This window comes from Brachyhypopomus gauderio, chromosome 12, assembly GCF_052324685.1.
Source record: "Brachyhypopomus gauderio isolate BG-103 chromosome 12, BGAUD_0.2, whole genome shotgun sequence".
NCBI classification, from domain to species: domain Eukaryota; kingdom Metazoa; phylum Chordata; class Actinopteri; order Gymnotiformes; family Hypopomidae; genus Brachyhypopomus; species Brachyhypopomus gauderio.
Window position 1 is genome coordinate 5,429,735 of NC_135222.1, and position 16,557 is coordinate 5,446,291.

General features: G+C 45.0%; 2 protein-coding genes across 2 annotated transcripts; one reads left to right on the top strand and one right to left on the bottom strand.

The window, feature by feature from the left end:
* The first annotated feature begins 308 nt into the window (after nt 1-308).
* nphs2 (NPHS2 stomatin family member, podocin) lies at nt 309-5,673 on the top strand. Its single transcript, XM_077024607.1, has 8 exons — nt 309-910; nt 1,013-1,116; nt 1,231-1,303; nt 3,472-3,554; nt 3,938-4,141; nt 4,230-4,285; nt 4,647-4,725; nt 5,042-5,673. The coding sequence occupies exons 1-8, from the start codon at nt 577-579 to the stop codon at nt 5,306-5,308; spliced, it is 1,200 nt and encodes a 399-aa protein (XP_076880722.1). The 5' UTR covers nt 309-576; the 3' UTR covers nt 5,309-5,673.
* axdnd1 (axonemal dynein light chain domain containing 1) lies at nt 5,589-16,127 on the bottom strand. The gene is made up of 25 exons (XM_077024606.1): nt 15,912-16,127; nt 15,620-15,798; nt 15,352-15,455; nt 15,117-15,219; nt 14,937-15,022; nt 14,758-14,814; nt 14,504-14,612; nt 14,207-14,328; nt 13,658-13,798; nt 13,151-13,255; nt 12,753-12,873; nt 12,536-12,637; nt 12,274-12,440; nt 12,105-12,174; nt 11,794-12,028; nt 9,965-10,181; nt 9,568-9,661; nt 9,283-9,485; nt 8,908-8,998; nt 8,443-8,571; nt 8,006-8,131; nt 7,738-7,863; nt 7,515-7,606; nt 6,023-6,153; nt 5,589-5,827 (listed from the first exon to the last, which is right to left on the bottom strand). Exons 1-25 carry the CDS (start codon nt 16,012-16,014, stop codon nt 5,706-5,708), a joined length of 3,135 nt encoding a protein of 1,044 aa, XP_076880721.1. The 5' UTR covers nt 16,015-16,127; the 3' UTR covers nt 5,589-5,705.
* Nucleotides 16,128-16,557: the final 430 nt, after the last annotated feature.

A 16,557-nucleotide genomic window follows, 5' to 3' on the forward strand; every position in this document is an offset into this window, starting at 1 on the left:
TCACAGCACGAGCGAAAATGAAAGAAGTCAGGCGTGACCACCAAGTTTTTTTTTCCCAGCAATACTTTCCGAGTCACCTAAACGCATAAAAAAGACCCAGGTTTATTTTTTATTTTTTACTGGGATTAGAGAGCTTACTAATGGCATTTTAATTAAGAGTTTGGGCGGATGTTTTCCTAAGCGCTGATAAAACAGAAGTCCTCCATCAGCACGCACAGAGTCAGAATTCTCTTAAGTATGCACATTCCCTAAAGACGCATGATAGAGTAGACGATGTCCTGAACAAATTAGTCACATTATTTCTTCCCAGACAGCAAATATAATTTTTCGTAATCTATTAATCAGGCACTTTTTTCCAGGAGCCCCACGCCTGAAATAAATAATGCTGAAATAATCAGAATTGAACAACTGAATATTGACCCTGTATTGCCCCAATTGCATAGTGTATTGCCCCTCCCCTATGCCCACCCGTGTCACACATTTGACTACGGGAAGACGGCCAGCTATTAAAGACAAGAGTTCAGACAGCAAACATCCACCCTAACTTCACATAGTTATTCACCGAACCAGTTGTAGATGTTTCCTAATGAAGAGGGTGTGATGGAGAGCAGAACCGATCAGGTGTTGCCAGCACACTACCCAAGACCTGTCAGGACCAAGCGAGACGCACCACCCATGGCTAAGGAGAAGAAACACAGGGGGTACCGGTCTGAGAGCCCCAAAAAGCCCCAAGAAGCTCCCAGAAGGAAGGAAAGGACGAAAGGGGTGAAGGCAGAGGAAGAGGACATTGCAGAGGTTAAAAATGGAGCATCCGGCAGCACCGTGATCAACGTGGACAGCGTGAGGGAGAGGACGAGAGAAGATAACGAGGAGCTGCTCGGCCTGCTGGAGAGCGAATGGCACGAGGAAGGTCAGTGAGCCGCGCGGCGCGTGCCGTACGCGTACGCTCTCACAAGTTGGCAACGCGGATCAGCCTGTTGCGCCCTAAATCGGTGTGTGTGCCGTACCGCAGCGTTGAAGCCACGCAGTCTCGGAGTTTGCGAGCTGACGCTCACCATCGCCGCTCTGGCCACGGTCATTTTCTTCTTCCCTGTTTCAATTTGGTTCTGTGTGAAGGTAAGTTCTTGTTTATTGTGAGTGATAATAATATTAAGTAGTACTAAAAGGAGTAAATCGAGGGAGAGAATTTGTTTGGAGTTTTCATGCGACCCTGTTTTGGTTCACTTGTAGATTGTGAGAGAGCACGAGCGTGCAGTGGTCTTCAGGCTGGGTCACCTGCTTCAGAAGAAGCCCAGGGGACCAGGTATACCACCTACACCATACAGCGCACCCCCATACCACCTACACCATACAGCGCACCCCCATACCACCTACACCATACACCGCACTCCCATACCACCTACACCATACAGCGCACCCCCATACCACCTACACCATACAGCGCACCCCCATACCACCTACACCATACAGCGCACCCCCATACCACCTACACCATACACCGCACCCCCATACCACATACACCATACACCGCACCCCCATACCACCTACACCATACAGCGCACCCCCATACCACCTACACCATACACCGCACCCCCATACCACATACACCATACACCGCACCCCCATACCACCTACACCATACACCGCACCCCAATACCACATACACCATACACCGCACCCCCATACCACCTACACCATACACCGCACCCCCATACCACCTACACCATACAGCGCACCCCCATACCACCTACACCATACAGCGCACCCCCATACCACCTACACCATACACCGCACCCCCATACCACCTACACCATACACCGCACCCCCATACCACATACACCATACACCGCACCCCCATACCACCTACACCATACACCGCACCCCAATACCACATACACCATACACCGCACCCCCATACCACCTACACCATACACCACACCCCCATACCACCTACACCATACAGCGCACCCCCATACCACCTACACCATACAGCGCACCCCCATACCACCTACACCATACAGCGCACCCCCATACCACCTACACCATACACCGCACCCCCATACCACCTACACCATACACCGCACCCCCATACCACATACACCATACACCGCACCCCCATACCACATACACCATACACCGCACCCCCATACCACCTACACCATACAGCACACCCCCATACCACCTACACCATACACCACACCCCCATACCACCTACACCATACACCGCACCCCAATACCACATACAACATACACCGCACCCCATACCACATACAACATACACCGCACCCCCATACCACCTACACCATACACCGCACCTCCATACCACCTACACCATACACCACACCCCCATACCACATACAACATACACCGCACCCCATACCACATACAACATACACCGCACCCCCATACCACCTACACCATACACCGCACCCCAATACCACCTACACCATACACCACACCCCCATACCACCTACACCATACACCGCACCCCCATACCACCTACACCATACACCGCACCCCCATACCACATACACCGCACCCCCATACCACCTACACCATACACCGCACCCCCATACCACCTACACCATACACCGCACCCCCATACCACCTACACCATACACCGCACCCCCATACCACATACACCATACACCGCACCCCCATACCACATACACCATACACCACACCCCCATACCACCTACACCATACACCCCACCCCCATACCACCTACACCATACGCTGCACCCCCATACCACATACACCATACACCGCACCCCCATACCACCTACACCATACACCGCACCCCCATACCACCTACACCATACACCGCACCCCCATACCACCTACACCATACACCGCACCCCCATACCACCTACACCATACACCTCACCCCATACCACCTACACCATACACCGCACCCCCATACCACCTACACCATACACCGCACCCCCATACCACATACACCATACACCGCACCCCCATACCACATACACCATACACCGCACCTTCATACCACCTACACCATACACCGCACCCCCATACCACCTACACCATACACCGCACCCCCATACCACCTACACCATACACCGCACCTCCATACCACGTACACATACACTGCACCCCCATACCACGTACACATACACCGCACCCCCATACCACCTACACCATACACCGCACCCCCATACCACCTACACCATACACCGCACCCCCATACCACCTACACCATACACCGCACCCCAATACCACATACACCATACACCGCACCCCCATACCACCTACACCATACACCGCACCCCAATACCACATACACCATACACCGCACCCCCATACACCCCACCCCCATACCACCAGCACCATACACTCCACCTCTATACCAGCGTAAAAAGTAACAAAAGGCTGTTTGTTGTGCTCTTGATTTTCCAATACTTTTTCCCATTTTTCAATGGGAAATGTTGGTGTTGTATTTTGGCACAGGTCTGCTTTTTTATCTCCCGGTTTTGGATGTTTGTCAGAAAGTGGATATTCGGTTGAAAACACTGAAGATCCCCCTACACACGGTAACCTTTTTGACCTACACTATGCAGGATCCTGCAGTTCTGCTGTGTAATGTAAAGGCGGTTGTTTTTTTGTCTTTGCTGTAAAGCTTCTGGTCAGCTAGCCGAGATAATTAACTGACCAAAGGAACTGCACTCCCGCTGGGGAGATTACATGTAAACATGAGGGGGGACTCAAAGACAACCTGCAATGAACTAATACAGTCTTATAGCTTTCAGAGCTGTGACCCTATCTATGTACAAGCCTACAATGTACAATGTACATGTACAAGCCTACAATCCCACTAAGGCTGTTTTAAAATACAGGTTTGCTGTTTTTTAACCTGGACGTAATTAGTATTGTTTTTTCCAGATCATTTACAATAGCACTCCCTTATGTTGTGCAGGTGATTACGAAAGACCTGGTGCGTACGGAGGTGAGTGCCGTGTGCTACTACCGCATTGAGAACGTGTGCGTGTGCTTGTCCTCCGTGACTGGTGTTTCCGAGGCTCTGCAGGCTCTCGTGCAGGTCTCCCTCAGGGAGGTGCTAGCCCAACACTCCTTCACTCATATCCTGCAGAACAGGAGCGCTCTCGCTCAGGAGATCCAGGTAGGACACACCAGACTTTGAGCAATGGCGTCTTTCAGTGTGTGTTTGCATTACATTATTCTTAACCATTTTCAATGAATTCATGCAGGTTGTGCTAGATTCCATTGCCTGCAGGTGGGGCATCAAAGTGGAGAGAGCTCAGATGTAAGTTAATACAATGACAGTATATATAATATAAGGACAAGATGACATACCAGAAGGTCTGTTAAACACCCACATATGTACCCATAAACAAACACGCCGTTTACAACAGAGGTCCTGCATCAGCTATGCAAGCAAAGTGCTTCCAAATTTCTATCAGGTGAAACCATCATAAATTTACCAACAGTTATGAATGATTCTATGATTTCAATGATATCATGATTCTATATGATTTTTACTGAGCTTTTTCATATGGCATGGCAATAGGTTCTGGCCATGAGACCATAAGAGTAGCATCTGTGCGCTCCACACTGTTTCATTCACTCCCAGCTGAGAGACGTGTTCTGCACGTTTCGGGTTTCAGAGAGGATGTGCATCTTCCACCTGAGCTTCAGCGAGACTTTGCTGTCGAGGCTGAAGCGAAGAGGCAGGCTCAGATCAAAGTAGGAGAACTCCACCGCACCCACGTTCAGGCTCTACAGTGGGATAGCATCACGTCACAGTCTGTCAAGCATTATTTACAGAGGGCTCATTAATTCAGTTATTCGACTGGGTGTTGATGGATTTTGTTCAGCCAGCATTTTTTTTGTGTGAAATTGCTGTTGACAAGGCGTGCATGAAAACATCCTTGTTCAGTCTTCCAAATGTCCCCACACAGCTTTAACCAAACAACTGCTCTGAAATTAGGTGACGCTCCCAGTGGGACATGTTCCGGAACGCGTCTCCGTAATGAGCCAATCTCTGCTGCTCCTATTTCAGGTGATCACAGCAGAAGGGGAGAGGGCTGCGTGTGAGGTCCTCAGGGCCTCCGTTGACTCCCTCTCCGGCTCCCCTCTGGCCGTCCAGCTACGTCTCCTCCAGCTCCTCCACACGCTGCGCTCGGACCAGCCTGCTGTGCTCCTCAACCTCCCATCTGACCTGCTCAGCCAATCCCTGCAGCTGTCAACCACAGGCAGCTCCACCAATCAAAATCATCCCATGGGTGACATATCATCAGAAGCAGCTAAAGATTCCCCTATGATGTAATAAAGAGTTTAATTATGAAAGTCAGTATTGAAAGCAAAAGTGATTAGACTAATTCATTATAAATGTATCAAATTTACTACTTCTATTAATGTAAAATAATGCGATAAAGAGAAAAATGTTGTTTTTCATAGAAATTTGGTAGTAAGTTATATTAGTATACTCATTACTTATCCTCACACCATTCTCTCATTAACTGTTCATATCCTCAAAAAAAAAAACATTGTTTTGTCATGTGCCAAAATACACTACTTTTAGATTACAGGTTTGATTGAAATGTTCTGTATAAATGGCACCAGAGACTCTTCATTTGTTGCTGCTGTATTTTTTTATTACCAATACTTTTCCATGCACAAAATTCCTTTTTTACAAAGAACATGAGTAGGATGTGTTTGAAGGTTTAGCGTTTCTTGGTGCCTTTCACGGGTCTGGGGCTGGGTGTTGGCTTTGGGCTGGCTTCCTTGGTTTCATGAGTGCCTGCCGCCTTAGTTAACTGTGCTTCTGGAGCCGACCCCTGGCTTTCTGGACATAAATACAAGTAGAAAATAATCTTTTCATTCATTGAGTATGGTTACATTTATCACATTGGAAATTTGCGTTTTCATATTTAGAAAAACATAATCCCTGAGGGTTGCCAAGGCAACATGAGAGTTGTTTTGTGCTTATGAAATATCAGTCTGAAAATTCTGGGTGAGATTTGACAGCTGTTCAACTCACTGTTGACCTCCACACTGGGCTTTTGTGATAGCTGCCTTTCTAAATCCTGGATCTTCTCCACAGCTTCATGGAGGGCCTCCTCTACTCTCAGAGCCCTCTCCTCAGCGCTGGTAGCACGAGCCTCCACAACCCTAATATCCAGTCCCCAAACACACACACACAGTTTGGTATTACTGTCTTTGTGGGGTATTTCCACTGGTTTATATAGTAACATGATGCACACACCTAACCCTAATCTCAAAAAATTTAATGTTTGGCTTTTGAAATACAAGGTAAGGCATGTTATTTATATGGCTCCTTTCATATACAAGATAATTCCAAATGGAAAAAAAAATGATTTAAATAGAATTGATCATTGCCAGTATTTTTGTCCAGTCCATTTCTGAATTTCTGGGTGTAATTATATCAGATTTGACTTATTTTTTCAACTTTTTGTGATATTCCAATACAAACAAACTAAATAAATGTAAATACCAAAGCATTGCAAACTTGTAGTTGCAACATTTTTCTAAAAAAAAAAAAAAAAAAAAAAAATCTATTATAACAATTTGGTTGTCTTATAAAATAGTCTGATTAAAAGTGGACCAAGAACGAAAACTTGAGGCACTCGGCATGTTACAGCAGTGCTATCAGATTAAGTAACACAGGCAAGCGAAACAATTTGAGGTCTTACCCAGTTTTCCAATCTTTTTTTCTATGATCTAGTAAAACCATAACTGGCCTTTTAATTTTAAACAGAATTCAGACATATCATTTAATACCTTTATGAAGTTCCATAGAGGAACCTTGTTCTTATTTTGTAGAGATATCTGTATACATAAAAAAAATCAATTTCTCAATTATATTTGCTATAAAAGAAGATTAAAGGCAACGATTTCTGTGGTTGTTTAATATAAAGGCATCCAGAGTTCACTTCTCAAGGGTGGCTTAATGACGACTGCTTTAGTGATGTTTGGAAAGGCCCTGAAAGCAATGAGTCATTAACTGCTGTGTATTTTTCAAAAAGTGGGTTGGCAGAGTTTCAAGAGACCACATAGATTATTTAAGATTACTGTCCCCCCAAGTGTTTTATTGACAATTATGTTAAATTATGACATCCTAACCTGGCAGTTTGAGGGAGATGAAATAGATGGCACTGTGGCATTACTAAATACTGTTGCTATTTATAACAAGAGGAATGAGAGTCTCACTGCTTAACTCAGAAATGCTGTGCTTATAGCCTTGTGAATTTAGAGTTTGATTCTTCTCCACCAGGCTCAGTTTATGTGCACATTGTCTTCAGGGCTTGTACTGTCATGGTGTTTCTATCTGACCAAAGTCTGCTTCATCTTTGTCAATGCAACCATATACATGCTAATTAGAATGCAAAATTAACATGGTCTACGACCTTCACAAACCAATCACATGTATTATTTACAATTTTTTTCTTCACTCCCTCATGTGATATAAGCCGCTCCATTTGAAATGAGCCATTCCTTCATGTGAAACCTACAGTAGCTCCGTCTGAAGCATGCTCACAGTAGCAAGTGCACTGAAGGCGTGATGTGCGTTCCCCGTGCGTGGCCGCAGCACAAAATCACCGGTCTACACAAGGAGAAAAGGTGCGTTCAGATGAAATCAGTTAATCTGGAATCAGTTCATCTGGAGGTTCAGATCTGTCCTCCATTCACATGGTGATTTGTGTTTAGGTAAGAACACATTGAACAGGTCCTAACCCCAGTGAGTTCCACAGTTTCTTCTCCCAAGGTCTGCTCGATGATGTGGCCATCATGGCCAATTAGCTTCATGACTGAAACTTCTTTCTCACCCTCCGAGACCTCCACGTCCTTGTCCTTCTTCTCCTGTAGTTATAACACATTTACATCCAATCAGCAGGGCTGTCCTGCCTGACTCCACAGATAGAACCATGTGTGCTATGTGCCACAGCCTGGCATGAGAGTTTTTGCAAAGGACTAAGGTCTAGTTCAAGTAAATGCTGGTGACCTGCTCAGTAGCTTCTTCACAAACATGTCTGCTGGCTGCTTTAACAGCCGGCTCCTCCTCCTCCTCTTTTCCTTCTTCATCTATCTCCGCCTCTTCAGGTGGCTCAGGCATGCTGTTTACATCTTCCTGAAAACACACAGTCAAATGCAAAGTTTGTCCAGCTGAACCACAAGCCTTAAGACATCACACCACTGTGTCTCCATGCAGCACAGCATGCGGTGTCGCAGCAAAACCCGCAGACCGTCGCAGAACTTCCCCCTGACTGGATCGTTGGATCGGGTCGTTGCGACTGGCAAAATGTGTTGCCAAAAATGGAAACGCTTTCTCTGTTGGTTTGCAACAAATTGTAAAGCATTGTAAGGCATAACTAAGCTGAGGGGTCTGGTCCCAAAGCCCTCGCAGGATTCCCTTGGAGCAGGAGAAAACAGGCTCCTCACCAGAGAGCCCCCGGTGGCCACTGAGGGCATTGCGTCGGCAGCTGTTCCAGCCAGCTGCAAGTGTACAGGACGTCCCAGTACATCAGACAGCAGGATATGACAGACCTTCACCCATTCGCCACACTCCCTCTAAACTCCACACACACACACACACACACACACATACACACACACACACACACACAAACACAAACACTTCATGGCTTTTCTGAATGATTACCATCATACAGTATGTAGCAATACGAAGCCAAGATCCAACAAGTAAAAAAATTAATCCTTCACATTTTCAATCAGTATTTCTTGACCGTATGCTTGATTCTATTTCAGGATATTTTATTATATTTCCACTAGCCACTAGGTCTATCCTCTGCTTATGTTATGCAAATATGTTATGTAAATTTCAGCAAGTTTTCATAATTCCTGTGTTTTTTTCCATGATGTTGTAAGAATGAGAGGAGGTTCAACCTGAAGCTTGCGGAGCTCATGGAGATGATTCTCTGTCTCATCCTGAGTTGTGTTCCCGTTGACCTCCTCCTCCACAATGCCCTGGCACGACCTGTGGAGGGGTTCACAAAACATGGCTACCTCTAAAACGCTGGATCCTTCTGTAGATCTCCAGGTTTTTGTGTTATTGATCAAAAACTACTGACTACAAAGTACTGACTACAGAATAAAAGCATGCTGTGATACTGAAAAAAAGCTTGTTGTGTTACTGACATGGAATTGATACACATAAATTAAGCTAAACATTACATTACATTATGTTTCTTTTTCTTTAAATCCACAAAGAAAGCCCACAAATTTTTCTGGTCATTCAGAATAAAGGGTGCAAAGGCTGACCCTGTTATGTATTTGGTGAGGTATTCTAGCTTCCGGGCGAGATTCTTCGCATCTTCCTCCAGCTCCTTAGGGGACACGGGTTCCAAGGCACGGAATTCTGGGAGCGGTGACAAAACCGCTTCCTGCTTGCCCAGGTGATCCGGTGTCACGTGCAGCAGCAGGTCCACCATCCAGCGAATCAGCAGAGTGTGCAGGGAGCCGACCTGTGGGTCACAGACGAGGTCAGCTGCGAGCCCGCGTTAGGCTCGGAGCATGCGTGAGCACGTGCGTGAAGAAGTGTGATACCTCCTTGCAGAGTCTCGTGTTTTCATTGTCGAAGAAGTTGCACTGAATGGAGAGGAACTCCGTCAGCCTGTTGCAAATGTGGTCAGTTTCTATCCTGATACAGAGATACATAGGGACAAATCAGTTATGCTGCACAGTTTCAGTCTAAACCGCTTGAACACAAGGGCTGACCTCACACTCTCCTTCCCCCCCAGTCAATCTGCTTTAGATAAGTGACAACATAATGTAATGTAAATTATTAAAAAAAATTAAATATAATTTCCCGTTTTACGCAACTGTGGCAATGTGTAGATCAATTTGGATATTCTAGTGTATGTATTTGTCCTTAAATATATACACAGGTATGTATAAGCATGTGTAAGGAGGGAATACACAGACATTTAAGGGTTAAACCTACATGATGTGAGGCTTCTGTTTCATCTTCTCACTCTCTGGCTGAGTGCTGTCAACATTCAGCAGGGCCTCCTCACACAACTGTGTCCAACCCTTCATGGCCTTCTCTAACTTCAACCATTCAGAGTGAGGCACTGCTTCAGGTTGTCCAATCAGAGACTTCAGTTTGTTGGTCCAGAACTCCATCACTCCAGCCAGATGCATCATCTGTTTATGAATGCCTGAAAGACAGGGCACAGGTTACATCACACAGGGACAATATATGTCCTACTGTATGATTGTAGTGCACATTTTTTCACTCTTTGTTTCATTGCAGCCACTTGCTAAAATCAAAGTTAATTTTATTTCTCATTAATGTACACTCAGCACCCAAACTTGACAGAAAAAACTTTTGCCAATTTATTAAAAAAGAAAAACTGAAACATCACATAGTCATAAGTATTCAGACCTTTTGCTGTGATACTCATATTTAACTACCATACTTCCATTTCTTCTGATCCTCCTTGAGATGGTTCTACTCATTCACTGAAGTCCCGCTGAGTTTAAATAAACTGATTGGACTTGATTAGGAAAGGCACACGTGTCTATATAACACCTCACGGCTCACAGTGCAGGTCAGAGCAAATGAGAAGCATGAGGCTGAAGGAACTGTTCAAGGAGCTCAGTAATAGGATTGTGGCAAGGCACACATCTGGCCAAGGTTACAAAAGAATGTAGAACTCAAGGTTCCTAAGAGCACAGTGGCCTCCATAATTCTTAAATGGAAGAAGTGTGGGACAACCAGAACTCTTCCTGGCCGTCCAGTCAAACTGAACAATCATGGGAGAAGAGCCTTGGTGAGAGAGATGAAGAAGAACCCAAAGATCACTGTGGCTGAGCTCCAGAGATGCAGTAGGGAGATGGGAGGAAGTTCCACAAAGTCACTATCACTGCAGCCCTCCGGTCGGGGCTGGTGACATATGAAAGACATATGAAAGTCTGCATAGAGTTTGCCAAAAAAAACACACGAAGACTCCAAGACTGTGAGAAATAAATTATCTACTCTGATGAGATGAAGATTTAACTTTTTTGGTGTTAATTCTAAGTGGTATATGTGGAGAAATCCAGGAACTGCTCATCACCTGCCCAGTTCAATCCCAACAGTGAAACATGGTGGTGGTAGTATCATGCTATGGGGGTGTTTTTCAGCTACAGGGACAGGATGACTGGTTGCAATTGAAGGATAGATGAATGCGGCCAAGTTCAGAGATATCCTGGAAGAAAACCTCTTCCAGAGTGCTCTGGACCTCAAACTGGGTTGAAGGTTCACCTTCCAGCAAGACAATGACCCTAAGCACACAGCTAAAATAACAAAGGAGTGGCTTCATAACAACTGTGACCATTCTTGACCAACCTAGCCAGAGCTCTGACCTAAACCCAATTGAGCATCTCTGGAGAAACCTGAAAATGCCAGTCAAACTTTCACCATCGAACCTGACGGAACTGAAGAGGATCTGCAAAGAAGAATGGCAGAGGATCCCCAAATCCAGGTGTGAAAAACTTGTTCAATCATTCCAAAAAAGACTCATGGCTGTACTAGCTCAAAAGGTGCTTCTACTCAATACTGAGCAAAGGGTCTGAATACTTATGACCATGTGATATTTCAAATTTTCTTTTTTAATAAATTTGCTAAATTTCTACATTTCTGTTTTTTCTGTCAAGATGGCGTGCTGAGTGTACATTATTGAGAAATTAAATTCACTTTTTTTATTTTAGCAATTGGCTGCAATGAAATTTAAAGGGGTCTGAATGCTTTCTGTACCCACTGTATCTGTTTCAGAACCTGGGTCTTACCACTCTCTCCACTCAGGCGGGTTCCCAGCTGCATGTGGAGCTCTGTGACCCCATGACTAAGCTCTCTCATGACCTCCTGACCCTCAGGAGGCTCTCCGTCCAGGTCTGGATGTCTCCGAAAGATCTGTAGAAACACCTCCACCCATGCCTCCTGCAGCTGCGTCAGTGTGTTGACGATCTCCTGACCAGAAAGCAGATCATCTCCTCCGTACCGTTCACACTGCGTGGTCAGAGACTAAAGACAGAAATGACCAAATTAAGACATAAAGGACTAATTCCAACAAGAATAAGATTAAAACAAGCTGAATTACCATTGACCATTGCTTTAAGTCATTAACTAACTCTTCCACCGAAGTCTTCTCAAACTTTACATCTGTACTCCTACAAAAAAATGTAAAAGTAAAACGATAGTAAATCGATTTTGATTAAACAAAAAAATCAGCCCAATAAAAAACAATGCAATGATTTCATCTTATTTACTTGATGTTACTCTCACAGAACTCGTGCCACTTGACGGTGCCAGCCTGGATGGATCTGATGCTTTCACACTGCTTTTCCTCTTTCTGACGGAGGTTCTCCAACAAGCCGGTCAGCTGCTCTTTCCACTGGTCTGTCAGGTGCATGATGTGGTTCAGTTCTTCTGAGTCCTAGACAGCAGAGGATGTCAGTGGAGCGTCTGTCCTAATCAACTGTTTCCTCTTTCATTTAAACCTACTGTCATGTCAGTTTGTTTTTTTTTCACCTTTGTCATCAGGGAGATGGTGAAGTGCTCCGCCGTTTTGCTCCACGTCTGCTCACTGATGTGAAGTCTGCTGACCAGCTGCAGGTTGTTTAACTGAATGACCTGGAAGGCGGCAGCAATTTTGCCTTAGACATCTGATAAACGCAACCACTGAAACTAATCTGGGGTTGTGAAGGTCGCCTAAGCAGAGATGTGGGGGAGCATTGTGCGGGCAGACCTTGAGGGCGAGGCTGTAGGTGGCCCTGCTCCACACGTCCGTCTCGCGGGTCAGGGTCTCCACCTGACCCTCCAGCCTGCGCCTCTGCAATTCGTAGAGGCTGTGATACTCCCCGAGAATGCTGCACATGTAAAGCAGCTCGTTACCCACCACGCCACCGCAGACCATTTCTAGGAATGTATCATAGTTATCGCTGCCGTTCCTGCCGTCGAGATTGTTCTCGATCTGGGTGCTGACCTGGGACGGCGTTTGTCATTTGGATTTGTGACAATTACGTGAACAGATTCCTCATCCACCATGTGTTTGCTCTCTTATCGTTAAATGAACTGAAGAAGATTGGCTGGAGAATAGTTTTGCCATGTGCTTGGTGTGCCCGTATCTTGTCTTTGTTCACTCACTCCGAGCTGCGCTGAGACTCCTGCAGTGCTCTGGTCAGCTCCTGCTGGGTTCGCTCCGCCTCTGCACACACCTGCTCATCATGAACCCTCATCTCGCTCAGCTCCCTGCAGGTCAGCAGAAACACACAGGAATGCAGCGGATCAGAGGGAGCGTACAGGGAAGCGTGGGCACCACTGAGAGCAAAGGGAACGAATACCATCATATTTTACTAATAGTATTGGTGGGAACAGTCTGATCATCTAAAAGCATTTGAGCATACGTGCATCCTTCTGGAACGGGCATTCTCAATTCCAATACAGGAGATGACCCAACTTGCAAAATTGACATTTAGACTACAGTAGAGGACTCAACTGACTCAAACAGGTGTGTTAGACCAGGTTTGAAGTTAAAACCATAATCAGGAACCCCTGTTTTAAAGCATAATAGCATAATGCCACTATGGTAAGTCACTTCAAAATTAGAAATATACAGTATATGCAATGTTACAGGAAAAAAATGCATTTAACTGATTAAGATGTGCAATAGAACGCTTGAAACAGATAATCTCCTCGGTCAGGCGACGGTCTAGGGCCCTCTGTGCCAGGGTCTCAGTGTGCAGGCCCATCAGTTGCCGGGGGATGCGGTCCAGAAGAGAAACATATCTCTGCCTGCAGGCAAGACAAACACAGCTGTGTTTTTACAGAAGTGATTGTGATGCAGAAATGGCAAGAAGGGCCTTTGAAATGAAATAATGGAACAATAAAACAAAATGACATTAACGATGTGGAAGTGTATGTAGAAAACTACGTGGAAAACAACAACAACAAAAAGTAGATAAAATGCAATGATTGTAGCATTAAAGCAGAGTGAACTTGATTTGCCATTAGTCTGATTAAACAGATCTTAGCTTCTGTTTTTAACCCAGATATAAAAAACAAAACACCTGGACTCTAGATGAGATGAGATGACATTCAGTTTACAAGGTCAATAATAAAATAAATAAAATACCAGTGACAAAGGCTAATATAAATGCTTTAGTAAAGTCTTGGAAAACACACACACATGCGCACACATACCTGAGTTTGGCTAGCAGCTGACCCCTCTCTGCGCACTCCACGCTCACCTGACGGATGAGCTCATGAAACACAATGTTGTAGGTTTTCTGCTCCACCTGCACCAGCTCCAGCAGACCCTGCATCTGAGGCAAGGAGAAGCGTCAGGGTCTTACTCCTCACGGTCTGGAGCCCTAGCCATCCTGAGTGATCCTGCGTCCTGCAAAACTCGCTGCAGTAACATTACGCTTCTGATACGAGCAGTACAGTCGCTTTTCATTTAAAAGCTCCACCTAGCCACTCTGTCTGAGGAACACAAACTTGTGAGAGGTCGCTGAGCTCTTCCAGCTGATGACCGACGCCTCCTTTCTCCAGCATGTCATCCATCACCCTCATCAGCTGCACCGCCTCCAGACGTCCCCCTGGCCTCCTAATACCCGCACAGAATACACCTGTTTACAAGCAGCTTCAGCTGAATACCAACAGGATCCCATCTGCCATGTTGCGTAGTGATTAATGTAAGGAACTCTTGGAGTAAAAACTCACAGCGGTTTTCTGACAACATCGTTACTCACAGTGATGGAAATGCCTTGAGCTTCTTTTCGTCATCCTCGAGCAGAACTGTGAACTTGCTGGAAGCAAACAGAAAGAGTGCGGTGTGTCTTAACTAGAACTGCATGTCATGGACGACAACCGAGGCACGTTTGTACTTGTAGACCAAAGAAATACGTAATGACGCTCTGAAGATACTCACTCGTCATAACACTGAAGTCCTTTCAAACCCTTATTTTTCACCACGTGGTATTCTGCTGGTATTAGAGTCTCTGTGTATTTCTCGTCCTGTATTGCAATATTAGCAAATAAAAGCAAAATCTTTTCAAATGTGATGGTGATGAACAAAAAGGAAGCATCTGTCTTTCTGGATATCTCTTGCCTTTGGAGTATCAGGTGATTGGGTGGTGGTCCTGTCAGTCATGGGTGGGAGGGTGCCCCGCTGTCTCTGAGCTGCCAGTGCATCACAGAGAAAGGATATATCCCTGTTCACATAAACAGACAAACCAGCACTGTTCAATAAAAGGACAATACATGAATGTAAATATATGTAGTTAGCAGTCACACTGTGTAAAAAGGGTATTGGGCTATGAAAGCTATTCATTTAGATTCTGTACCTTCCTGCTCCAGCCACTGATGTTGGTTGATCAAGAAAGTATTGAAATTTTTTGCGGCCACTGGGATGGTGCCATACTGCATCTGGGGCACGTATGCCGCTAACCTACAATAAAAAGTCAAAGAAAAAAACCAAAACAAAAATAGATGCTGTCTAGTTGCTCATGTCGTAGCAGAATGAGCGACTAGAAGAAAATGTATGCTGAACTATCACAGGATGGGAGAGTTCCTGTACAATAAAAGAAAGAAATAACTTTTTTCTGTACAAACCTTTAAGTGTTTAGGGGTTTTGGTTAACTTGCGTGTTCCCAGGTGGCCTTGACTGTACACAGTTGAGGTTAGAGTAGTAAGCAACTCCTCTGGTATTAGGTCATTTTGCAGTGGCAGCATTTTCGCACTGCCATCCAGTGATCTCTCCTTTACTTCTGGGAGTTCAGCGGAGGCATTAGCTACATTTGTGAGCAGTGTAGGATACGAATGAATGTCGAGTTAAAATATTACTTTTCTATTAGCTTTATCCCAAAATACGACACTACTTCTCACACTAAAACGAGTTACTCACCAGTGAGGGAAGATTGGATAGAATTCATCGGTCTCTTCGGCCTGCGACTTACTGGCTTTGGTAAACTGGGGTGAGGCGAACTCGTCTTTACAGACGATGACATCTTGAGTTAGTCACTATTGCGGAACAGACATTAGAAAATATATATTCGTAAAAGAAACTAAACAATTTTTTGTGGTCTTACGGCACAACACGTCCTGCTCCCGGACAATAATAAATGTTGTTTCCATGGACGCCTCACGTTTCTATGAAACTTTATACGGCGGAGCTGTTTTAGTCTGAAGCAGCAGGTGGTGCCTTTACATGAGTAAATCTAATCATATAGTAACCTCGCTAATCATATAGATTAGATTAGATCATTTAGGAGAGAGAGGCAGCTCAGGCGACATTATTCGTGACATGAAGTTATTTGGTTGCAATAAGCGAACAACTTTACTCCTTTCTTTTATTAACATTGTTTACGCAGCCTGTGAAACCCGGTAAATTATTAATGAAAACTTAATAATTCAGCGCGCCAACTAACGTCTTGTCAGCTGTGCAGTGTGTTTGTCAAGTGCTGGACTTGAAAGACAACTATCAATGTTCAGTTTTCTTTCTAAATGTATAACCCTTTCAAAAAATACCCCCCCACCACACACAAACAAAA